This window comes from Notamacropus eugenii, chromosome 2 (assembly GCF_028372415.1).
Source record: "Notamacropus eugenii isolate mMacEug1 chromosome 2, mMacEug1.pri_v2, whole genome shotgun sequence".
Classification (NCBI taxonomy): domain Eukaryota; kingdom Metazoa; phylum Chordata; class Mammalia; order Diprotodontia; family Macropodidae; genus Notamacropus; species Notamacropus eugenii.
Window position 1 is genome coordinate 474,098,990 of NC_092873.1, and position 25,788 is coordinate 474,124,777.

The window sequence follows — 25,788 nt, forward strand, 5'->3', positions numbered from 1 at the left end:
GCCCTCAGAACAGTGTCTGCATAGGGGCCAAGGACAAATTCGATACACCAAGGAAAGGCAGCTTCTGGATTCTCCAAGGAGCCCAGGAGAAAGCTGCACCAAACCCTACAGGGGTTTCAAGATGGGGGAAAAAGATTTCCAGCAAAAGGAGTGCCAGGAGCTGACTTTCCTTTTGCCAAATGGGCTCTTTAATCTTGAGCCTATGTTGCCTGGAACTCTGTACATTTGTGAATGTTTTCCTAGAGTTCGTGTGTGTGTGTATGTGTGTGTGTGTGTGATCTTTTTATACTAATTGTTCTTGTCATACTAAGTCAATGGCAGTTTCCAAAAGTTAATTATTGATGGCTAAAGGATATCAATGGAAAGCAATGGAATCTTGTCAGAGGTAGCATCAGGAAGACATCTCCAATCCTTCAGGGCCATCCATAAATTCTGAAGCAAGATGTCTACCCTTTGGGGACCTAACTTGCCAGTGTGAGTGGGACTTAAGAGAGTAAGCCAAGAGCCTGAGCTATGTAAGTTGTTATAGTTCTTAATCTGTATACATGTTGTAGCCTTCTAGTTGGACTATAAAGTCCTTAAGGGCAAGGATTGTTTTATTTTGTCCCCAGCATCTAGCATAGTGCCTTACTTAGAGCATGCAGTTAATAAATGCTTGTGGAAGTGAATTAAATTGAAATTTATTGAATTGGAAAAAGAGAAATTAGAAGAATAATGTATTCCTGAAAAGGTCAGTGAGGAACATTTTGGAATAAAATATAGGAAATTGAACTTACTTTCTCATAAAATTACTATATTTAATTAGTTTGTTTTATACACATGTATGTTTTTATGAATTTTAGAGGAAAATGTTGGTATTAATATATTTTACTGGTATCTCTATTCATCTTGGATGAAATATAGTTTGAGAAATTGTGCACCTTAGGAGGCAGTATAATACTGTGGGGAAAACAGTCAATATTGGTCTTTAAAAGGCTTAGGTTCAAATCCTATTTCTGACACTAGATAAATGGTCATGAGCTAGTCATTCAACATTTAGAGTCCATTTCCTCATTTATAAAGTGAGATAATATCACCAGTACAGGGCTATTGTAACGGTCTCATGAGATTATTCATTTGTATATCTATGTGCAGTATATATAAACCTTGGAGGTAGTTGGATACTTGGAGGATAGAGTGGTAGGTCAGGAGTCAGGAAGATCTAGGTTCAAATCTAGCTTCTTACTAGCTTACACACTTACTAGCTGGGCAAGTCACTTAACCTGTTTGCCTTAATCCAACTGGAGATGGAAATGGCAAACTCCTCCAGTATCTTTGCCAAGAAAACCCCATGGGCAGTATGGTTCACAGGGTCATGAAGAGTTGGACGAGACTGAATGATATATAAATGTCAACAATTATAATTCTTATTATCAGAATCCTGGCTACAAGGATGGTACAGAAAAATAATCATCTAAGTAAACAATTATAATGGAGAAGGGGTCAACCTTGCCTACCATTTGGGAACCAGCTGCCAAAGACTGTAGGCAAACCAGTATTGGCACCATACTGGCCTACCTGAAGCATCAAGGTATCCAGAGAGAGAGGGGGGGGGGAGGGAGGGAGAAGGAGAGAGGGAGGGAAGGAGGTAAGAGGTAGCAGGCAGCATGTGCCAGGTGAGTTAAAGCACTATGACTACTTTGAGCCATATCTTCCTTCAGACCCTGATGGAAGCAGCTGAGGATCAAAAAACAAAGAACCTTTGGAATAGTTGTATCTCCCAAACCACCAGACTTGTTTCCAACCAAGTCTCAATAGCCACCATAGATGGAAGAAATCAGGGAGAAGAAAGGGTCTGCCTTCCTTATCAATATAAGCAACAACTCATGACCCCCAACAGGCAGATGAGTACAGAAGCCCTGAGAGTGGTAGCCCTCCCAAACCCCAACCTCTAACTTCCAGTCCAAGTTCTATCCCAGCCCTCATAGCCATCATCTAGTTTGACACAAACACAGAGCAGGCAGAGAGGCCAGCCTAGATGAAGTAATAAGGCACCCTGAGGGAGACACAGGCTAGGCTTTGTCAAACCCAATTTTGAAAGTTCTGGGATAGCGTCATCAGGGTTCAGAAAGTCCCTTGGGACTCATTCTTCTCCATCCTTAAGAATATGGATTGTTTCTTCTTGGAAGCCCCTAAGGTAGCGTACATATATTGTTCCTGAAGTGAAATAAGCCTGAGAGTTTTTTGAGGAGTTTCAGAGTTTGCTACTATGCAAATATGAACTCCAGTGACATTTCAAAGATATGTGAGACCTAATTCTCACATGCCTTTCCTTTCTTTTCCTATTAGAAATTCTTCTTCTTCATGTATGTTATGGTCTACACTGGCTTTCTTGCTGTCTCTTATACCCAACATCCCACCTCTCACCTACAAACCTTTGCACCTGCTGTTCCTCATCCCTGAAGCCATTCCCTTCTTACCTCTACCTCCTAGAAATTACCTTCAAAGATTAGCTCAAAGGCCCCTTCTTGCAAAAGTCCTTTCCTTATCCCTTTGGCTACCAAAGCTATTCCCCAACATCACCCTGTATTATTAATTTTTGGGGGTATCTCTTTTGTACATAGCCTTACGTGTGCACGTTTCCTCCAATAGAATATAAGCTCCCTGAAGGCAAGATTGTTTTATTCTTGTCTTTGTATCTTTAGGTCCTAGCTCCATGCCTGGTGCAGAGATGTTAGCTAATAAATGCTTATTGATTTGTTTATGAAGTGCAATGGGAGACCCCATGTTTATATGAAGTTACATTTTAACTATATCTTCTCTTTTATACAGCACTTTATGAATACATATGTGAAGAAGCTGTGACTTCTTGAGTGTGTCTGAACTCTCTTTACCTGCACAGTTCCCTACCTGTCTATGACTTAACTAAATAAAAGTCCTTTGTAGTTGCTTAAGGTCAAAGGAAGTCGAATGCTTTGCTGAAGGTCACAAAAGCTATTGTTTCAAGGGCTGAACTTAAATTCTGGTCATCTTGACTCCATCTCTTACCAGAATTCTATTCATCAACCATACTGTCTTTACTCCAGATTGCATTGATACATTAGGTTTTTATAACCTTATAAAGCATTCTCCTCTAATTTGGAAGAAAATGGCAAACGAACTTATTAGCTATGTACTTACTTAGTTTTAGTCCTTATTCAATGCTCTCTGCCCTAGAAAACATAATATAAAGTTAAAATGAAAACAAGGCTACACTGCCCTTCAAAGTCAACCCTTGTGCAGTAGAGCACAGTGTGAATGGGCTGTTTTGTATTTCTATGAATTCCCTACACTTTTGGGAAATTAATACATAATTTTCTAGAGATTCTTTTTAGCCAGATATGTGTGGCTGGGGTCAGAGTACACAGTGAATTGTCACTTTCTTCAAATCTCCTGTCAGCAAACTGAATCCCTCCCCTACCTCATCCACCTACCACTTGCTAGTTCTTAAACTCAGTGGTGGAGAATAGGGGTAAATAATAGTATTTTAAGTCCTGTGGAGCAAATAAACAAGAAGGAAGGAAGGAAGGAAGGAAGGAAGGAAGGAAGGAAGGAAGGAAGGAAGGAAGGAAGGAAGGAAGGAAGGAAGGAAAGAAAGGCTTGATAGTGTTGATATGATTAAGATAGGCAACTCATTTTTACATCCACATGGAAGTAACACTTTTGAGGCTAGTGAGTTTTCATCTTTTCTTTTAACTTTAATGATATCCTTATTGGGTAATGAAACTTTTATGAACAAACTTAGGGAACCATATGGTCTCTGCCTGTATTCCAGGCAATTAAATTCCCTAGCCCCTCTCCAGGAAAATAGGGTGAGAAGCACATGGAGAAATTATGCAAAAGAAATAAACAAATCTAACTAGATTGTTTGGACAAAAACAATTTGGAGTTTTCTGAAAATGTAATGATACTTTATATCTTAGAGAGTCTAAAGCTATGCTAGCGTAACGAGCCATCCCTCATCTCTGAAGTTGATACTGACTGACCCAATATTAAGAAGAATGCATTTTGAGTTTTTTTCCCAATAGTGGTGAATGACTTTAATTAATCTATCTTTACTCTCTTCTATAAACCTTATTCTGATCCAAGAAGAGACACATAGAGTAAGAACTGTAGGGCACAGTCTGTGGAAATGTTACATATACTTAACATCTGGTAACATGAATGTAATGCATTTTGATGCAGTTCTGTTTGGCACATGCTATCCCTTTGCAAATCATTGCTATGGATACAAAACTAAAAGACTCTTTGTATCTCCCACCCATTGTTTATCCTAAGTCATACAGATCTCAATGTTTGTAACTCTAAGTAACAGTGTTTTTCCCATTGATATAATTTGATAAAATCATCCAGGTTTATAGGCACATGCTAAGAGAGCAACTTGATGTAATTTTTTTTTCTTTAAAGTAGCCTAATTAGGTTTTCTTATTGGTTTTTATTTTTAAAATATCAAAGTACTCTGACAAATAAGACCAAAACTTAGATTTGAGAAATTTCCTTTTATATAACTAGAAGCATGAACGATGACTTCGAAAGCAACTTATTTCCTTTCCTCTATTCTGGAAAGCCTCTGTCTCATTTCTCATCCATATATGCTCTTTCTCACTACTCTGGGCAAGTCACCATTGTGCTGCTGCTGGGAAAAACAACTGTCCTTCAGTTGGAAATGACCAAGGTTTATGAAAATGATTGTAAATTTTTCCTTCAAAGCTATTTGAAAAGGTCACAAGGGAAGCAATTTAATTTAGTCTGTTTTTCTTCACATATTAACATTTGAAGCATTCCTTTCTGAGCTTAATGTTCTTTCATCTAGTTCTAACATATGTGAAACAACTCATTTCCTCCACCAAAATCAATCTGAAATTTGAGAGCATTTCTGGTAAGATTCTATTCCTGAAACGTTACGTTTTCTCCATCATGTTGAAAAGACGTATTTATTTAATCACTTAATATCTCTACTAAGTTCAAGAATCACTGTTTTCTAGTTAAAAGACAAAAAGCATCTAAGTTTTTGGAATTTTCTATCTGCTTTCCTGGGGGAATACAAACAAAGGGGGGCAAATACAATGAGCTTGAAATGTGAAGTAATAAAGCATCACGTTAAAAAGGGCAGGGGGAGCCTCACTCAAGGAAAGCAGGGCAAAAAGGTAGATTCCTTTTTATTTAAAGTTAGACTAAATTTTTGAAATGTCACTCTTAAGATGGAAATATTAGGGAAGAACTCAACTAGTACTGAATCACACTGGTACTCCTGAAAAAAATTCACCGTGGAGTTGCATATATATACACTCACATTCCTAAGACTGACTCAGGCAATCCCAGATGTCTGGTCCTCTTAACAAAACAGTTGAACTGAAATCCCTGATCCAGTGAAATTCATCCAGGAAGGAGATAGACTCTAACCTAAGCAATTAAGGATGTCACTATGCCAGCAGTAAAACATTTTCATGGGGGAAAAACAAGTAATGGACCTGGCAAGAATTTTTTTTCCCTGAGTAACTGATCTCTTTTCAAAACAGTAATTTTGTTTTTTAAAAGCAGAAGAAAAATTAAAACAATAGTATCCAAAGAAGAAGAAGATGGATCTGGGTCCCTTGTAGCCATTAGACATTCATGACATAAATTTAAACAAACTTCAATCATGAGTTTTTCCATTATACTTCTGAGTATGTATCCCCAAAATGCATTTTTAATTTTAAAAAAGATATATTTAAGATTTGAAAATATTCTCATTGAGAAAATTTGACATATTATGTGAAATACGAATTATCCTGCAAAAAGAGGGAGCATTAGAAAGAGGGAAGAACACTGTTTGGAGAGTTAGAAGATCTGGGTTCTACCCATCACTCAATTTCTCTGTCTTAATTTCCTTACCTATAAAGTAAGAAAGCTGGATTAGACCTATTCCAAATAATCATTTATAATTTTTCCACACATGTTTACATCATTGATGGAATGTGGATTGATTCATTTCACTTTATTGGAGTACTGGAAGAATATTTACCATTTTGAATTTTTTGTATTTGATAGCTATACATTGAGGGTTGGGCTTGGGTTTTTTTTGAAAGGGAGTGGGTTTGGGGGAGGAGTTCATCTATGATTCAATTGGTATAGGGATCTGCCCATGAGAGACGACCACTTTCAAAGCAGATGAGTGCATGCTTTGTAACTGACAGTCTTAGAGAGCTTCTTGGGGCTTTCTAAGGAAAGAAGTTAAATGACTCATCCAGGGTTGCTCAGCCAGTTTATGTCAGAGAGAAGTCTTGCACCCCAGTCTCTTTATCTTCAAGGCCAGCTATTTATCCAGTATAATTACAGTCTCTAAGAGCTAGTTGACATAAAAATTTTTCAGATTTTAATACTTAATCTTTTTTTTAAAAAATTCTTCATTTTAAAAATTGAGCTCCAAATTCTTTTCCTCCCTTCTTCCCCTCCCCGTACCCATTGTTATGGCAAGTAATTTGATATGAATTATACATCAGAAGTCATGCAAAACATTTTCATATTTGCCATGTTGGAAAAAAACAACAACATGATTTTAATACTTTTAGAAATCTATGATTTCATTGGTGTGTGTATTCCCTCTACTGACACATCACATTCCCTTCAATTGCTTCTCAGCTGGTTAAGTTCTTATCTGTATTTCCCTATGAAACTTTCACAACATATCTGTCTAATGTTCTGGAAGCTTTCATCATACTTTCAGTATATTGGAGTTACCAATGTAAAACATGTCATAAATGAGAATCTTCAATGTGCTTAAGTAGCACATCTAGCTTGCTATTAAGCATGTCTAGGTGCTTAATGAACGCTTTGTGTCTCTCTTTTTCTCCCTCTTTCAACTACTAAAGAGAGTGGTTTTTGAGAAAACAAAGTTGAGTCACCTTTCACAGTTGGCTAATAAAAGGGAACAAGTCATATATACTGTCTTTGTGACATATTTGGACAGAATTTCCTTGCAGTGTAAGTGTGGAGAGCAGGACTGAAATGCCTAAAATCTAGTTCTTTCCTCTGGAGACTACATGGCTTGTATTCCAATGCATTCCACTTATACTGAAATTGTAAGTTAAAAGAAAATGGCATACAGATGTGCTGTTCGTTATGCATATAAGCTCGCTTATGCAAGGGTCTGTGTTCATTTATTTTCAGTGTATAAACAAAGTAATTTTCACACAGGCTCACATTCATAAATAACTCATATTTAATTTTCAAATAACTAAAAATAAAGTAGGAATATATTATAAAATAGCATTAGAGAATTTAAAAATCATTATGGTATAGTGAAAAGAATGTTGGATCAAATTTTTTTAAAAATTAGTTAAAAGACCTGCCTTCAAATCCTCGCTCTGCTGCCTAATACATTAAAGTCCTTGGACAACCCACTGAAACTCTGTGGGACTCAGTTTCTTCAGCTATAAAAAGAAGGTGATGGACTTAGGATATTTAAGGTCTCTTTGAGCTCAAAATTTATGACAGTATACTCTCCCCAAAGGTCCCCCTCCACAACTTTAAGAAAATACAATAAAGTTTGTTTGCCTGGCATTACGACAACCAGAACTCTCTATTAACTAGCACTCCTGTGGTTTGCCAGTACAGTAATAACTGATGTTCAGAACTGTGCTGCTCAGGGCACTAACTATAAAAAATTCTGAAGTGATTTCTGGGTTATTAATGATCCAGTTCCAGTAATTTCAGATTTTTAGTGTTGTGTTATTTATTATAATTCTTAGAAAATTAGTTATTACTCTATAGTAAAAGTTTTTTAAGCATAACATTTTATTTAACTATGTACAATATTCCTTATTCATGCTTGATAATGCAGTTTACTATAACAGATAAATAAATGCTTCCAGTGAGTGTGGAGCACAATGCATCATTTCTGGAAGTGTATCTGCTCTTATCAGTTATCAGTAAAATAGTGAAACAAGAGAAGTAATTTGGGAAGTGCTATTCTAGTGTCTTAAAGGAGTTAATAAGGAAAGGCTCTGGGTTTGTGATTTCATTTGTTTAGGGACCCCTCAGATTAGGAAACTATCCTCACTGAGATACATTAGCAACATCTCTTCAACTGAGAATCTTAGAAAGTTGTTTGGGGGACTGAGATATTAAGTGACTTGCTCAGGGTCACAAAGCCAGTACAAGTTAGAAGAAGAATTTAAAACTAGGCTTTCCTTGTTCTGAAGCCAGTTCTCTAAATATGCCATTCTGCTCCTCAAAGAAATTAATACTCTCCCACAATTGTAACCATTCATTCCCTCGCCCTAAGCATAGTCACACTTCATGTTGGATTGCTCTTGATTATCTTAAACTATTTAAAAGCAGGCTACTCTGGCAGATTTGTGAACTTAAAGGAAAACAGTCTAATGCTATAAATGAATAAAATTTCTGATATGGAATATCCTTCCTACTCAAGAAATTGAGAATATTTTTTAAAAAAGTAACGCATTTGCTACTATGGGGACAAACACATAGTCCAATCATATTTTCTTAAGCACACACACACACATACACAGAGTGAACATATTAGTCACCATAATCATCACTTTCTTTTCCAGAAGTTCTAGGCCACCTTCAAACTCATTAGATACCTTTTATTCAAATAGCGCTGTAATGGGCTCCAGTCACCCCCTTGTTCCTTAATGAATGCTGATTTTGTTCTTCTGCTGTGATATTACTTTACCCTAGCCACATTATTACCTGGGTCATAAGAAGTTATATCAATATTCCATTCATATATTCAAGATATTTATAAGGTGATACATTTTCAATGTAAACCATTTACTCAACATAGTGCATTTTCAGACATTCCCCTGAATTCAAGCTGCAAACGATTTCCCACATTTGTTTTATATTCTATACGTAGAGCTGATGAGGAACAAGTTTGATGAACTCCAGCTGGGCTACAATATACAAGCTACCCCATTTAAAATGATCCTCATCCAGTTCAATCCCTAGTGTGTTCAACAGTGATCCTTAAATGGGCAACCTTATATGATGAAACACCGGACAAGTGTCCGTGTAAAAAACCAAGAAAAGTCAACACATTGGATACCTTCCCACTCACCAATGTTATAGCTTTAAAGTATACATGCATAGTTTTCACCTTTTCGATAAGCAGAATTAAAAACTTTACAAACAAAAGTTCAGCAAATTATCTACTAGAACAACATAAAAATGGTTTTCAACATTTATATGTGTTGCCTGGTTTCACAAATTCTATCATACACATTTCAATTCTCCCCCTCTATTCCCCACACCCTTCTGCTTCTGTCCAGCTGGAATGCATCAAGGGTGCAGAAGCCAAGTCAAATGTTGACCCCACCCTCCTCCATCCATTTTAAGGCACCTTCAAAGCTACAGTACTGATCTAGTTCATTTAGCCAATAACACCAGCAATCCTGTTATTTAAGACTAGTTTGGGGTTTTTATAACTGCCCATTAACATAGGAGCTTTGATAGTTGGTCAAAAAACCCAGCTGCAATGAGTTTCATCAGATTGTAGTAACCTTTCCACAGAAGAGTCCTTATTATTAAATCTTCATAATCTTTGCTCTCAGTGTCACTTCATTCCCTCATAATATCAGCTTCTCTGAACTTCCTTATAAACCAGGCCCAAAGAACACTAAACATTTCTCTTACAAAATGTTAGAACAGAAGGGTCATTATGGTACTACAAGTAATTTTTTTTTACTGACGTTTGAAAACATTTTATCATTTGACCATTGTGACAGACAACAGTCATTTGAAATGGCACAGAAATGCTAGGTCTTCTGACAAAAAAACTGGCAAGATAAATGTGAAAGAGGGAGAATGAGCCGCAAGAAGAACTTACTTTGTTGTTCCCCTGTGCATGTAGCCGCAAGGAAAAAAAAAAGAAGGAAATATGTTAAACTCTGATTGGTTTCAAAGTTGTGGAACCTCTTGCTATAGCAAAACCAAAAAGGAGGCACTTAATTCAACATCTTAACAGCAAACACAGACACAAGATTCCAGAATACATGGGCAATTCAGAAGGTCAACTAAAATGGACTGAAATCAGACATTCGTAACAGCAGAAAATTATTATAAAATTATTCTTTCTTTCTACTCAAAATACTTTGAGGATGGGGGCAGAGCCAAAAGGAGTCATTTCCCACCCCCACTTCTCATGAACTGGTAATAAGTGAACTGTTAGCATGAAAGACAAGCCATTTACCATGTCTATTTGCCCTTTTATGACAGCCCCTCCTCCAACATGCCAAGGAGTGGAAAGTTTCAACAGCCAATGTGTTTTTAAACAAACATTGCATCCTTGGCTTCTAAGAAGAAGAAGAAAAAATAGAAAAGGGTGCAGAGGGAAGGAGTGGGTGGTAGAGTAAGCAGAACACGTTACGACAAACATCTGTATTCCTTTATTTTTTTTTAATTATGAGTTTTTCCATGGGCTGGTATGGAGAGTGCTGACTGTATAGTGGGGATATAGCCAAAATAAACAGTAGTCCACATTTGAGAAATTGGGGCTGGAAAGGTTGGTCACAAAGATGCAGTCATTTTTTTTAAAGAAGGGAATCTGGATAGAGATACAGAGAGCAGTAGTAGTCAGCTGGTAAATGGATATCCTGTTTCAAACCGAAACTGCAAGAATGTGATTTATATCAACGAATTTAACTCACATATGGTTTAAAAAATAAAAAACAATGATTCATTACTACCAGGACAGCCCAAGTCCTCACAAGGGAAAATCCTATGGGGGAGTGAGAGAAGGGAAGGGCTATGGTCGGGGATGGTTCTGAAACCCTCTTGCAAGGGGCCCTAAAGGAATTTCTAGCAAAGATGTTGTGGTGAAAGAGTACTATAACTAAAATATAAGCATGTGCGACATGGGATGAGAATGGGGCAGAATAACAGGTCAGGCTAGATAGTTGGCAGTCAGTTTTAAGCTCATGAAAGACACAAAGGGAAAAACAACATAAAAAGAAACCTCTGGGTACTCTGGGACTATACAGTGGTGAAGCAATAATCCCCCAAAGAAAGGTTATTTCCTGGAAAATAATGCTAATTAGAGACCACAGAGACCTTGCCTGATCCAGGGGCTATTATTGCTATCTTAAGCTGCACTGAATAAAGAAAACAGCTAGAGATGCTGATAAATTATTGTGGTGAGGTGCCTAGTTTGTTTTCATATTGTTCAGCTAAAGGCGAACGCTAAGTTGCCATAGACACAACTATTTGTTAACATTCCTACTTTTCCTGAGTTAATGAAGACAGGAACGAATGAGGGAAACAAGATTCTATTGCAAAGATCATGCCAACTTTTCAATAAGGCAATAAAAGTCTCCACATTGGGCTTTATCAGAAACAAGAGACTACTTTTGAGAATAATGGGGCCCCAGTTCTCCAAAGAATTGCAATATTACTGAAAATACCTCAAACAGAGGGGGTTTATTGCATTCCACAACAGTGCAGCTTTTGATCTACTAAAATAAGTTTCAGGGATTTAACCAAGTGTTTTCGTACATTATGCAAGGACTGGATTTCACACTGTAGGGGCAGATGGTTCACTTTGCAGTGGTCACAATGATGTCATGAAGAGAAAGATTCACTGTTCTTGAAATACATAAAATGCACAAATACAGTACTTCGCTTTTCTCCCCCCAGCTTTTAGTTCAATAATTACTCAATTGTCTGGTGTGAGGGACTTACAACAATCTTGAATTGGTAAAACAGAAGTACTTCAAAATTTCCCTTTTTTGTGGTGTCAACAGTTTAAGTTTAGATCTCTGACACTGACTTCATTTTTTTAATGCCATTAAGACAGAGCTGAATTGGCCAGTTGGGGATAAGATGTTGTTCTAAATTCTATTTGAAACAGTGCTAGCTGAACTGAAAAGAAAGAGGATGTTTACATGCTGCTGAGCTTATATAGAAAGCATGCTCTCTTAGTCTCGTCACATGAATGTATTATATACTAAGTGGACAGAGATATTCAGTCAGCACTATATTAACATTATATCAATTAATATTTATAGATTGTCCATTTCTCTCCCCCCCATTCCTTAATTTTAATGGAATGTTGTAATATCACCATTTGTTTTTCTATGGAATTTGGTACATGGTGGCCTTCCTGGAAGAATGTTATGATTTGTAAGGCACTTAGCACAGTCCTAGCACACAGTGGAGGCTTAATAAATGCCTGTTCCCTTCTCTACCCCCTTCCTGAAATATAAAAGCAACTCACCAATTTGACATTTCAGAAGGCATGCATTATAACAAAGTGGATTCTAAGAACAGTAAAATAGCTACAGTGATTTAGTTTTCTGAAATAAGAACTGGGACAAATTCCTTTGTTTTCATTAAAAGTACACTTACTTTTCTTATTGTAAGAATGTACAGTTGCCATAGCTTAGAGAGATGCTTTATTATTTTACTACCTCCTGGACTGTAAAGACTTTTAAATTAACCAAATAAAATCAATTTTAGTTTTACATCGTTAGCAGGAATTGCAATGTGGTACAGAATCAGCTAACATCAAATAGGAATTTTCTGTCTATAGCATTTCTGACATGTTACTTGTTTTGTATAATCATATAACCTAGATCCATAAATATGATTGGAATCCATATCTGAAGGATTAGGATTATGGGAGCAAAAAATTTATAGCTGAAAAGAGATAATGATAAGAACCTTCAAAATTTTGAGTATCTGAGATTTCCTTAATGTGGATATTCCATCCGCTGAAACAGCCAGCCACTACTCTAGAACCTAGTCACTGGTCCTCCAGAATCATTCAGCCAATTATCATTTATTAAGTACCGACTATTTTCCAGGCACCGTGTTAGGTACTAGAAATCAAAAGAAAGGCAAAACAAAATTTAAAAAATGCTACTCTCAAAGAGCTCATATTCTAATGAGGGAGGACAACAAGCTATGTACAAACAAGATACATGTAGGAGCAACTGGGGTAGTCTCAGAGAGAAGGCACTGAGATAAAGGAAAGCTGAGAAAGGCTTCTTGTAGAAAGGGAAACTTTAGCTGAGACTTGAAAGATGCTAGGGAAACTAGAAGATGAAGATGAGAAGGCAAAGTGTTTCACGTATGTAAGGGAATCAGTTAAAATTATTAGATTTGGAAGATGGAATGTTACATATAAGGAACAACAAGTTCCTTGGAAGGGAAAAGGACTTGAGGTAAGGAGACCAACCAGCAGGCTATTAGAATAGTCTAGGTATGAGGTGATAAAGGCCTGATCCAGGGTGGTTGCAGTGTCATGAAACCGAAGGGGGTTATACACAAGAGACGTTACAAAAGGACTTGACAAGTGATTGGATACGGGGGAGGTGAGAGACACTAAGAAATCCAAGATGACACCTAGGCTGCAGTCCCAGTAGCTGGGAAGATGGCAGTTATAGGGTACTTGACAGTTAAAGGAAACTTAGGAAGAGGAGAAGGTTTGGAAGATGAGAAAATAAGTTCAGTTTGGGGCATGTTGAGTTTAAGATGTCGATGGAACAGCTGGTAAAAGATGTCTAATAAGCAGTTGGAGATGGGAACCTGGACATCAAGAGAAATGTTTGGGCAAGGTAAATAGGTCTAAGAGTCATCTACATAGAACTGATAATCGAACTATGGAGATGATGAGATTACTTAGTGAAATAATAGAGAGAGAGAAGAGTCCAGGACAGAACCTTGAGTTATACCCACACTTAGAGGTCATGACTTGGATGAAGATCCAGTAGAAAAGATAGAGAAGAAATTATTAGACAGATAAGAGGAGAACCAGGAGAGAGAAGTGTTCCAAAAGCCCAAGGAGAAGAGGTGATAATATTATCAAAAGCTGCGGAGAACTGAAAAAGGATGAGAACTGAGAAAAGACCATTAGATTTTTGAAAAATTAACAGATCATTAGTAAATTTTTGAGAGCAGTTTCAATTGAATGATGGGTTTCTGTGACAGATAATAACAACACATTTATATAACTTTTTCTTACCACAACCTTTTGATGTTGGTAGTAAAAGCATCATTGTTTCTATTTTTCAGATCTGAAAACTGAGACTCATAGGAGTGAAACAATTTGTCTGTGGGCATACAACCAGTAACTGTAAGCACTGGGATACAAGTCCAGGTCTCTGGACTCCATGTCCAGAGCTCTTTCCACTACACCACCTACAGTAGTGGTAAAGCTAAGCAAACAATTAAGAGACAGAAATCATTGTGAGATAGAATCTCAGGTCTATTAAGTCCCCCTATTTCTGACATTTTATCTATTCATACTTAAGATTGTCAAAGCTTCCAAAGCTTCTCTGTTAATTTTGATGTCTTCCCTAGGATTTCCTCTAATTTCTTTGGTAATCTTTACCCAATGTATTATGCAAAGTTTCATCACTTATTAAAAGTACCAGTGAATCTAGTGAAAGGCTTTCTAGGAAAGGAAAACTACTAAACTTGGGAATCGATACTTCATAGGTAGATAACAAATATTTATGTATAATTTCAAAAACATCTTTCTAATCCAACAGCACTATGTCAGAAAGTTTTCATTTTTGTACCACAGACATCTAGCCAAGCATATATTTATATACTGTGTGTTTATGTATTTGCACATATGGGAAAAGACATTACCTGGGTGTATATATAAAAGTCTTTTAAAATTTATTCAACTGGAACTAAAATGATTAAAATGCAGACTTTCATTATATGCCAATATCCCTGAGAAAAATGACAATTATTGAAAAAGATTGTCACTTTCAGTGTTATCTACATAACAGTGCAAAACTTTTTTCCTTTTTTTTTTTTTAAAAAACAAGGACTATGTTCCCCAATTGATAAATGGTCAAAGGATATGAATAGGCAATTTTTGGAGGAAGAAATTAAAGATACCTATAATCATATGAAAAAATGCTCTAAATCACTTCTGATTAGAGAGATGCAAATCAAAACAACTCTGAGGTACCACATCACACCTGTTAGATTGGCAAACATGACAGAACAGGAAAATGATAAATGTTGGAGAGGATGTGGGAGAGTTTGAACACTAATTCATTGTTAGTGGAGCTGTGAGCTCATCCAACCATTCTGGAGAGTGGTTTGGAACTATGCCCAAAGGGCTACAAAAATGTGCATACCCTTTGACCCAGCAATATCATTTCTAGGATTGTATCCCCAAGAGATCATAAAGATGGGAAAGGGTCCCACATGTACAAAAATATTTATAGCAGCTCTCTTTGTAGTAGCCCCAAACTGGAAATCAAGGGGATGCCCATCAATTGGGGAATGGCTGAATAAATTATGGTATATGAATGTAATGGAATACTATTGCTCCATAAGAAATGATGAACAGGAAGACTTCATAGAGGCCTGGAAAGACTTATATGATCTGATGCTGAGTGAAAGGAGAAGAACCAGGAGAATTTTGTGCACAGCAACGACCACAGTGTGCAAGAGTTTTTTCTGGTAGAGTTGGATCTCCATAGCAATGAAAGGACATTAAAAAAAAAAATTCCCAATGGTCTTCTAAGGCAAAATGCTTTTCACATCCCTAGAAAGAACTATGGAATTCAATCGCAGAATGTAGCAGATCATTGTGTGTGTGTGTGTGTGTGTGTGTGTGTGTGTGTGTGTGTGTATTATGTTTTGGTTTGTTATATGATTTCTCCAATTTATTTTAGTTCTTCTACACAGCATGACTATAATCAAAATATATTCAATAGCAATGTATGTGTAGATCCTATATAAAATTGTACGTCATCTTGGGAAGGGAGTGGGGTGCTGGGTCAGGGAGGTAGGGGGAAAATCTAAGTTCTATGGTAGTGACTGTAGAACATCAAAAATAAATAAAATGAATATATAAAAAAACAAGGACTGTTTTAAAATTATTGGTCACTATTCTACTAAGGAGTTATAGAAATAATATTTTCCTTCATCCAGATTCAAACTCAGTTTTCTTACTTAGTGGGAAACTCCTACTGTTCAATAATATTAAGTGGCTGGTAAGACAATAACTTTGTCACTCTGAGAAGACAACTGGAAGGACATAAAGCAAATCAGAGGCACTGGAAACAATCTAGGTCTCCCAAATCCGATTCTTATGATGTGTTCAATTCAGCATTTTACATCTGAACTTCAAATTAGCAAATTTGAGTTGATTATGTGCAAAGTACTGGTTAAGCACTTATAATGCTAAATACTCCCTGTCCTCAAGGGCTTTATGCTTCTACTAGAGGCAGCGCATGGTAAATATAACATGAATATGATTAGTAGATCATAAGTCTTTAATCAATATTGGTTGATTGACTGCCAGGTTAAGAGTGATAAGGACAAAGAAGAGATTTAGAAGAGAATATTTAAGGAGGAAGACAGTATTTTCATTCGAAAGGATCAGGGAAAGATACATGATGAGAGTGGCACCTGAGTTAAGTCTTGAAGAAAGAGAAAGATTCTAAAAGGTGGAGGTGACAGCAGAAAATATGCTAGGCATGCATGCAGAGGCAACCTGGAGCAAATGAGTGGAGAAGGAAGATGGCATAAATTAGAGAAACAGATTAATAGTCTAGTTTGATGGGTAAGTAAAATGAATAAAGCAATTAATGTGAAACAGGTAGGTCAGGATAAGAATGTAAACAGCTGGAAATGAGAGCTGAGTCACATTTTACCTCAATAGCAAACAACTGGAGGTTTTTAAATAGGGAATGTCTAAAGAAGATTGTGTTTGCAGTTATATGGCATATCAATTGGAGAAGAGAGAGCCTGGAAGGAAGATAACCAATAGGTGGCTATTATAATAGTCCTGGAAAGAGGTGGTGAAGGTCTTAAGTAGAATTGTGGCAGTGTAAGTGGAGCCAAGCAGAGAGATGTGAGAGATAATGAAAGGGTAGAATGAAGAGAATCTGTCCAAGTATTAGATGTGGGGGAGGAGGGAGAGAGTAATCAGAGATGATGCTGAGGGTTTAAACCTGGGTGAGTGAGAGGATATTAGGTGAATCCATAGAAATAGGAACTTCAGCTCAGGCATTTGTATAAGTATACATCTATCTAGTCAAAGCAGACAACATGGAACTGCATGTAAATTATAGTTTTACATAAAAATATGTAAAATGATTTATTACATTAAATGACATAGAAAATCAAGTTTGTTATTGATGCTTTCTAGGGCTGTAGCCCTACTTGCATCTATGCCATAGACATAGTAATGCAGGCATGTATAAGTATGTACTGTTTACAAGGTATAAGGGTTTCCTTGAATTTCAAAAAAAGTCTTCTCTTGGTATCATACTATGGTTAAGTGGATATATTTAGCAAGTTTAAGGATTAAATTCCAAACCAAAAAATCCAACAGTGAAGATCTATGTTAAGTTTAAATAGCATAAAGCTTTGCCTGGATAATAAAGGCAGCGAGAAAGATATATTCCATTAGCTAAATGAAGCATTTTCTCAAATACAGTTAACAAAATAAGACATATTCAACTTACTAAAGATTTGTCAGGATAGACACCAGCTCGGAGCAGAGATGCCTTCCAGCTATCTACATCTTCTTGGGAGTCACACGCCAACTCAAGAAAGCGATAGTCCTTGTACACATTCCTGGAGGAAAGGGGGGAAAAGGTATTATTGAACCAAATTCCTTTCGGTAATCAAATTGTTTTTTTTGTATTTTTAAAATCCCTCTTCTTACTACTCAGAAGACCAGCACTTTTACCTCATCATCTCTTACCTTTATCATCACAATGGTCTCCCATTTGGTCTCCCTGCCTCAAGTTTTTCTGCATTCCAGTAAAGTTTCCACTGAGCTGCTTAAAATGACTTTTCTCAAAAACAGGACTGGTCATGTTACTATTCTACTTAGTAAGATCCAATGGCTCCTCATTGCCTTTAGGATCTAACACAGAATCCTCTTCTTGGCTACTAAAGCCTTTCACAACCTACCTTTTAGCTTTGTTATGAAGTACTTCTCTGGTGGTCTTCTTGCTGCACATAGAACACTCTTTCATCCTCTGCTTAATCCAATGTCTGGCAAGCATTTTTTCCTCACCTCTGTATCTTAGAATTCCCCCTTTCCCTTCAAAGTTCAGCTCAAACACCATCTTCAATGGGATGCCTTTTCTGACATCCCCAGCCATTAGCTCCTCCCATACCCCATTTCTTTATGTTTATTTTGTGTGCACATATGTACTTCTTGGAGTCAGAAAGACCTGAGTTCAAGCATTGTCTTAGACACTAACTGTGTGATCCTGGGCATGTCATTTAACCTGTCTGCCTCAGTTTTCTCACCTGTAAAAAGGGGATGACAGCACCTGTCTCCCAGGGGGTACTGGAAGGATAAAGCGAGGAAATACTTGCAAGTGTTTGTGCCGTATAGATCTTAGTTATTATTATTGTTGCTGTTTTTTAAACATATTATTTCCCCTAATAAAATGTAAGCTCCTTAAGTGTAAAATCTATCTCACTTTTGTCTTTGTATCCCCAGTGTCCAGCACAATACTTGGTATATAGTAACTTCTTGATAAATAAGTGTTTGTTGATTGACCATATCTCAATAAATGACAATCCAAGATATATAATGTGCTGACTCAAATATATAGTAACAAGAACCATTTCCCACAGTAAAAAAGGTCAAAATATATGAATAGACATTTTTTTTCAGAGGGAGAAATCCATGTGATAAACAACCATACTTTTGAAAATGTTCACAATCTCTAATAACTTGAGAAAAGAAAAATTAAATAAATTCTGAGGTTCCATTCCACATCTATCAAACGGATAAAGTTGACAAAAAGGAAAATGATAACTGTTGAAAGGTTTGCGGAGAGGGGAAAAGGTACGTTGATTTTGATGAAGCTGTGAATTATTGGTCCAGCCTTTCTACAAAATCATTGGAAACTATGACCAAAATGTTACTAAACTAACTCTTTATCACTCACTCCACTGAATACTACCACTATTAGGTTTGTTACCAAGACCAATATGTACACAAATACTGATGGCAATTCTTTTGCAGTGCCAAAGTGCTGGAAACTAAGTGGGTGCTCATCAATTCAAGAATGGATCGACACGTTAGGAGATAACACATGCAACGTTGTTCTGCAAGTTTTAAAGTACTGCATAAATGGTAACTATTCTATGAATGTAATATAATATTTTTGCAATGTAAGAAACGATGTAAGAGACAGGGAAGAATTACACCAACTGATGCAGACTGAAGAAAACAAAATCAGCAGAGCTACTTATACAATAATGGCAATAACGTATAAAGACAAAGAGTTTGGAAAGATCCAAGAATTCTGATCAGTACAATGGCCATCCATTATTCCAGAGGACTCACTATGAAGCTTGATATCTATTATCTGACATAGAGGTGAAGAACTCAACTTGTAGAAGAAAATTTTCAGATACAACCAATGTAGGAATTTTTTGCTTAACTATGTATATTTGTTATAAAGATTCTTAAAAAAAATTCATAGACACAAAATTTTGTGTGTGTCTGGGAAGAAGTAGGAAGAAGAGGAGAAGTATAAACCTGTTATTATTAACATTAATCAACTAATTAATTACAGTGAAACATAGGTTTGCCAAATATGTTTGCTATTGTTATGGAGGATATCTTGTGTGGCATCCAGATTTATGGGGAACTCCACAGAAGTGGGGACTTTTTTAGATGCTCCTGTTGGTGGACTACTTCTTCCTTTTTGCTCATTTCTTAAAAGCCCTGAAGAGTTTCTTAAATGGAATCCAAAATTATTCAAAAGTTTGGGGAAAACTAGATGGATAAAAATTAATGTTTTATAGATTGTGATAAGTAGTAATACTGTGAATATTGCTTGAAATGGTTGAAAAATTGAACCCACACAACACGTTCTAGAGAACTTCTATCTTAGTGTTTATATAGGCCCAAAAAATAACAGAAAGAAGAAAGTGGTAAAAATTGCCTTTAGGAAATTTCACAGTGCTTTGAATGACCCCAAGTTTTTCCCCAAAACAGACTCATTTTATTAAATAACAATATCCTTCCAGTGATGCTATATGACTATGAGTTATGGAATACCATACTCTCTGAAAAAAATTTAAAGTCACCCAAAGCACAACAGAGAGGATCATGATAGGTTTGAATAGGCTACAATGCATCATGAACAAAGAATTGAACAAGTGGGACAAAGGATCCCATCATATCCTGTCATGTGGTAAGAGTGCAGAATAAAGCGCAGGCCATATGTCACTATCATCAACACAACGTCCATAGTGGAAGGCCACTAGCAGGCATGTGGACCTCTGTGAAGGAATGCAGGAGGATATGGAAATAAGCGGCATAAGCTTTAGAGTGGCATGAATGGGTTGTGAACTAAGTCACTGGAAGGAGGACCCACATCAACGGCTATTAAAGCCAGGACAGGACAAGACTTACACAAGACTAAGAAGTATGGAGAAGTTGGAGTCTGCATCAGTGAAGTGTATCCCCAAATGATCCATCAAAGATGCTGAACTTTCAGTTATTTCTCTAAATTCAGGTCCTTATCAACATAGATTATTAAAACAGTTTTCTAGCTGGTGTTAACATCCTAGTATTTCATCTCCAAATTATCTTACACACAACTGCCAAAATAATCTTCCTAAAGCTCTAGCCTGAGCATGACAGTTGGCCAAGAACCTTTAATGCTCACCTCTTGCCTATAATATAAAATTCAAACTCCTTAGTTTGGCATCTAAATCCTACCATAATCTGACTCTAGCCTGCATTTTTAGAACTATCACTCTGTTCTTTTTCATGTTCCAAGCAAACTGATCTCCTTGTTTTTCCAATTTAACATTCCATCTCCTACCTTCATACTTTGGCCCAGGCTATCTCCTATACCTGGAATGCCATCCCTCCTTTTCTTTGCTTCTTAGAATTCTTGGCTTTTTTTGAGTCTAGACTCACAATGCTACTTTGTAGGGTAAGCCTTCTCCATAATGGAATGTCTCTCCCTCCTCAAAAAATCGTGTATATATTTAACTGTTTACACATATTCTCCACATGCCAATGAAATCACAGTTCTAGTTCCTCTCTGCCTAGCCTCACACTTTGGGTATTGCTGTAGCCTATTGGTTGGGTTTCTTGGGGCACTCATGAAAAAAGGCACATATGCCAGAAATACTTGTAACTAGGGCCCAATGATAGAAAACATTAATACTTCCATCAAGCAATGTCTTTTTAATTTTTTTTATTTTATTACAGTTTTTTGGAATAAAGCAAGTTTTATGTCTTCTAGAAAAGGTATCCTACTTCTCTCTGAGGGGCCTGCTCACTGCCAGGCATTGTTGCTTCCAGGCATCTTTTCCTCACCAGATACTGAATCTTACCTCTTCCCCACAAGGCCTTGTATTAGCTGTTCCATCATAGCTCGATTTTGTCTTCAGTTATCTAACTATGTCATTTTAGGTATTTCCTAATCCCTAATAATTATCATGGATGTTCTAGTTAGCCCTTCTCTTGCAGAGGAGGGTGACAGCTCTCTCAGCTTGCTTTTTTAGCCTTGTCTGCTATCTGTGACCAGAAACTATGCTTAATGAATTTCTTTACAGAGGAGGGCTACAATCATTTAAACTTCCCACTCTGTCCCAGGTATAAAGTCCAGTTGATATACTATCTATGGTGGCCTCTGAAGATCTGTCTTCCATACAGAGTGAGAAAGGGGTGATGCGGTAGTAGTATTATTACTTTTAGAAACTTTCTCCCCTTTATTGGTGGATTATGCACATCATCTCAGGCAATAACAGTGAAATGCTCCCCCTTAGTCAGGCTGCTCATAGAAGGTAACAGATGGTGATTTCCATAATTCAATTTTCTTCTAACTTATGATCAGAAAACCATTGTATTTCTTACTTTTTATCATGCTCACTGACTAGGTAAGTATCCTTAGCACTTCATCAAACAGATCAGACTTGAGTAATACTGATGGGGAAATTTTTTGACCTCCTCTACCAGACTCTCTAGTTCTATTCTAGAGACAAGGGATGGTATGGTAGGGGCAGACCGAGAAGGCTGATGATTACCTTTGTCTCACTCCTCTCAGCAATAAGGCACAGCTTATTCTCTCTCTGATTTCTATGCAACTGTCTATGCAGAGTATTCCAAGTCTATACTTCTAGACTTCATTGATTTTCTCAGATACAGACCTACAGCTCAAGTGCCTATACCTCTACCTGGGTAAACTCAATACTAACGTTACATCTTTCCTCTAAACCTGCTCCTGAATGAATAATTTCAGCCAAAATTCTATCATTCACCTCATCTCTCAAGCACTCTGTGATTATCAATTCATTGATCTCACACTTCAGACCTAACCATTCCTTCACCAACTCCTCCCCACCAAAAACCCCTCTTTCATTCAGCAAGATTCAGGAGCTGGAAGTCAGAGAGGGGGGCAACGGCTGCTTCTTTTTATTGTTTTATAATAGCTCTTATTGCCGTAGCAATCTGAGATTTGCCAAAGCTTTCCTCACAACAATCCTGTGAGTTAGTTAATGTACAAATGATTATTATCACCATTTTACAGATGAGAGAACTGAGGTTTAGTGACAATAGGGATTTGTCCATGGTTACTTAGTTAGGGTCAGAACTGGGATTCAGAGTCAGGTGTTACTCCAAGTCCAACCCTCCTTGCACTGCACTATATTTCTGCCTTAAATACCACTTAATAAATGCTTGTTGACTGATTTTCTTCTCTTTACTCATTAGTTCAAGACAAAGAGAGTGAGCATCACCTCTATTTCATCTTTCATATTATAGAATGTACTTGCTAAAAATGTATTTGTTTTTATAATATTATATTACAAGTAAAATTAAATATTCATGGGGTTATTTTACTTGGATTTTAAACTATATAAAATCTTTCCATTCTACTTCTGACTTCTATGGGAAAAATTATGGAAGGAATAGAAAGAGAGAAAAAGAGTTGAACTGAATAATTAGAAGGAAATTATATAGGTGACTTGGAGGAACTTGGACTTTTAAAGTTAAAACACTGAACTTCTGAAAGGGGAAATAAGGGAAAATTTAAAAGAGAACAATCTTCAGGTCCAAGTTATATCTTTGGCTCCTGTGAGAAGTTGACTGAGAAGAGGCAGAATTCCAAAGAATCAAAGAGTAAAAGACCAGAAGAAAATGACTTCTCTCTGAAGGACCTGCTCACTGCCAGGCATTGTTGCTTCCAGCACCTTTTCCCCACCAGAAACTGAACCTCACCTTTACCCCACAAGGCCTTGTACGTCAACTGTTCTATCATAGTTCGGTTTTGTCTTCAGTCATCTATTAGGTATTTATAAAAGCAGGAGAAGCAAAACAAGATATTTGACAAGACAAGGTAAGAAAGGTAAGAATAGTTAAGTGAAACAAATTAGGTACTAAAGCAATTCAGTAAAGTAAATTGGTGTGTGGGAAAATTGGTGAAATATGAAGTTGGTGCAAAAAGAAGAGAAGTAGGTTATGGAGTTATTGAGACTAAGGAAAGAAAGTTGGGTGGGTCTGTCAAGTTATTAAGAAACAATAATTGACCAGGAGAATATTAACAAAATCCTTAAGATTTAAGAGTGAACCATGAAATACCATAAGCCAAACAAAAATGATGCTGAAAATCATCGGCAGCATGAAAAGTAGGGATAATTTTGCAGTGACTTTCATTTCAATGTGAGAAATGTGAATTTAAGGCACAGCCAAGTCACAGAATCTGTATGCCAAGTGTAGGCTGTTCTGGCAGAGAAGATAAAGGTAATGAAGGCTCATCCTCCACACATTCATCTCTTCATGGTTGTTAGGGGCAACGAAGCACTCTGAAAAGACTTTTCAAGAGTTATGTTGGGGGAAAGAGAAGGACAGGACCACCACTCCATAGTGTGGTTGGTATAAACTCTTGTTTGGGCTTTATCCTCCTCCATGGAGAGAACTCTTTGTCCTGGAAATGTCAGGAAAAAAAGTGGCTAATAGGGAGTTAATGTACATACTGAGTAAGAAACTGATCAGGGAGCACCTAATCAGTCATGAATTTAAAGCCACTTGATCTAGATGAACTATATCTGTGGGTATGGAAAGAACTGACAGATGTGTTTGTTAGGCAATTGTCAATGATACTGGAAAACTAATGGACAATGGGAGAGGTGCTTCGGGACTGGAGAAGTACAAATGTAATCCTGGTTCTTTTTAAAGTAAAGAACACAAAGTCTACAAATTATAAGCCAGTTGGCTTGCCTTTTATTGCTGCAAAAATTCTAAATGGAATCATTAAAGAGATGGTTAGTGACTTTCTAGAAGGTGCAGTGCCAGAATCTGAGTTCTTTCTTTTTTCTTCACATTACTAGATCAGAAGAGCCACGGATGTAGTTAACTTTGATTTTATCTAGCCCTTGATAAAATACCTAATACTTTAAATGGGAAACTGATGGAGCGATAAAGCAATCAGATCGTTTCAAGACAGAATGAGAAACAACAGGTAGAAACTCACAATAAAGTCTTTTTGTGCCATCCTAATGATCAACCAAAAGTGGAACAGGCTGCCTCAGGTGGTAGTTGGTTGACCTTATTGGAAGTCTTCAAGCAGAGGCTAGATGACCATTTGTTAGGTATATTATAGTGGATATTCCTTTTGGGAATGCATTAGGATAGGAGGGTCTTGAAATCCTTGCCAACCATGAAATTATGATTTGAAAATTTGAATTTTCAGCGTCAATCTGAAACTCTAAACTAATCTTGCTTTTATTTCACAAGTGAAATGAAACACACTTGAAAAGTTCTATGAAATCAGTTTTTATTCAAACAAAACCAAGGATGGCTCCAACAGCTATTTGAACATGTCTAAAAAGCAATCAGACATATTGGTGTTCATGATTTTTCTTTTTATTCTTGAACAAGGATGTTTAAATGTGATTAGAAGGGAGAAAAAAATCTTAAGATAAAATACTAAAAAATTCAAAGACCTGGAAAAGATAAGAATAATTACTTTCTATCAGTTATGCTTTCCAGCTTTACTCCTATTTCAAAAAAGGATTCAGCATAATTTGGTTTCTACAGGATGTAAGAATGACCCTTAGTGAGTAAAATAAGAGGGAAGATCCTTTCTTTTATTACTTATAACAGGGGAAAATGATAAATGGAAGCATTTTTTCTAAGCACCACCAGTCTTTCTTTTGGGTTTACAATACCTCTACTGTTGATTCACAAATTGGAAAACAAGGATGATTTAAAAATGAAGTCCTTGAATAATGCTCATAGTCCATGATATTGGTGGATAAAGTATTCATACTTGTGGGATTATAGATCTTTTGATGTAATGAAGAATTAAAGGCCATTGTAGGTTTTTGATCTTGAGGAGTAATGTGATAGAAGCAGCATTTTGTGATGATCTTTTGGCTACAGCAAAGGCATAAAAAACATAGCCTATGGGCCCACAATACTCCTGAGTATGAAACGAACCAGATTAAGATGTAATTTGTACCTGAATTCAATATGTTATTGTATAAATAATAAAAAAGAAATACATAAACGTGATTTCTAAGTCAATGTGTGGCCCACTGGGATCCTTATCTACGGTCTGTTGTTGTTCAGTTGTTTCAGTCATGTCTGACTGTTCATGACCCTACTTGGGGTTTTCTTGTCAAAAATACTGGAGTGGCTTGCCATATCTTTCTCCAGCTCATTTTACATATAAGGAAACTGAGGCAAACAGAGTTAAGTGACTTGCCCAGGGTCACAGAGCTAGTAAGTGTCTGAGCCTGGATTTGAACTCAGGAAGGTGAATCTTCCCCACTCCAGGTCTGACACTCTATCTACTG

General features: G+C 36.8%; 1 protein-coding gene across 7 annotated transcripts in view; it reads right to left on the reverse strand.

Moving 5' to 3' along the window:
- DNM3 (dynamin 3) overlaps nt 1–25,788 on the reverse strand; it is a 626,037-nt gene that overhangs the window by 128,202 nt on the left and 472,047 nt on the right. For all 7 annotated transcript variants that reach the window (XR_011975664.1, XM_072648609.1, XM_072648608.1 and 4 more), the window contains one exon: nt 17,463–17,574. Coding sequence is in view for 6 of the 7 variants with exons in the window: in XM_072648609.1 (XP_072504710.1) it covers nt 17,463–17,574 (112 nt within the window). In the remaining variant the exon portion in view is untranslated. The remainder of the gene's footprint in view (nt 1–17,462; nt 17,575–25,788) is intronic.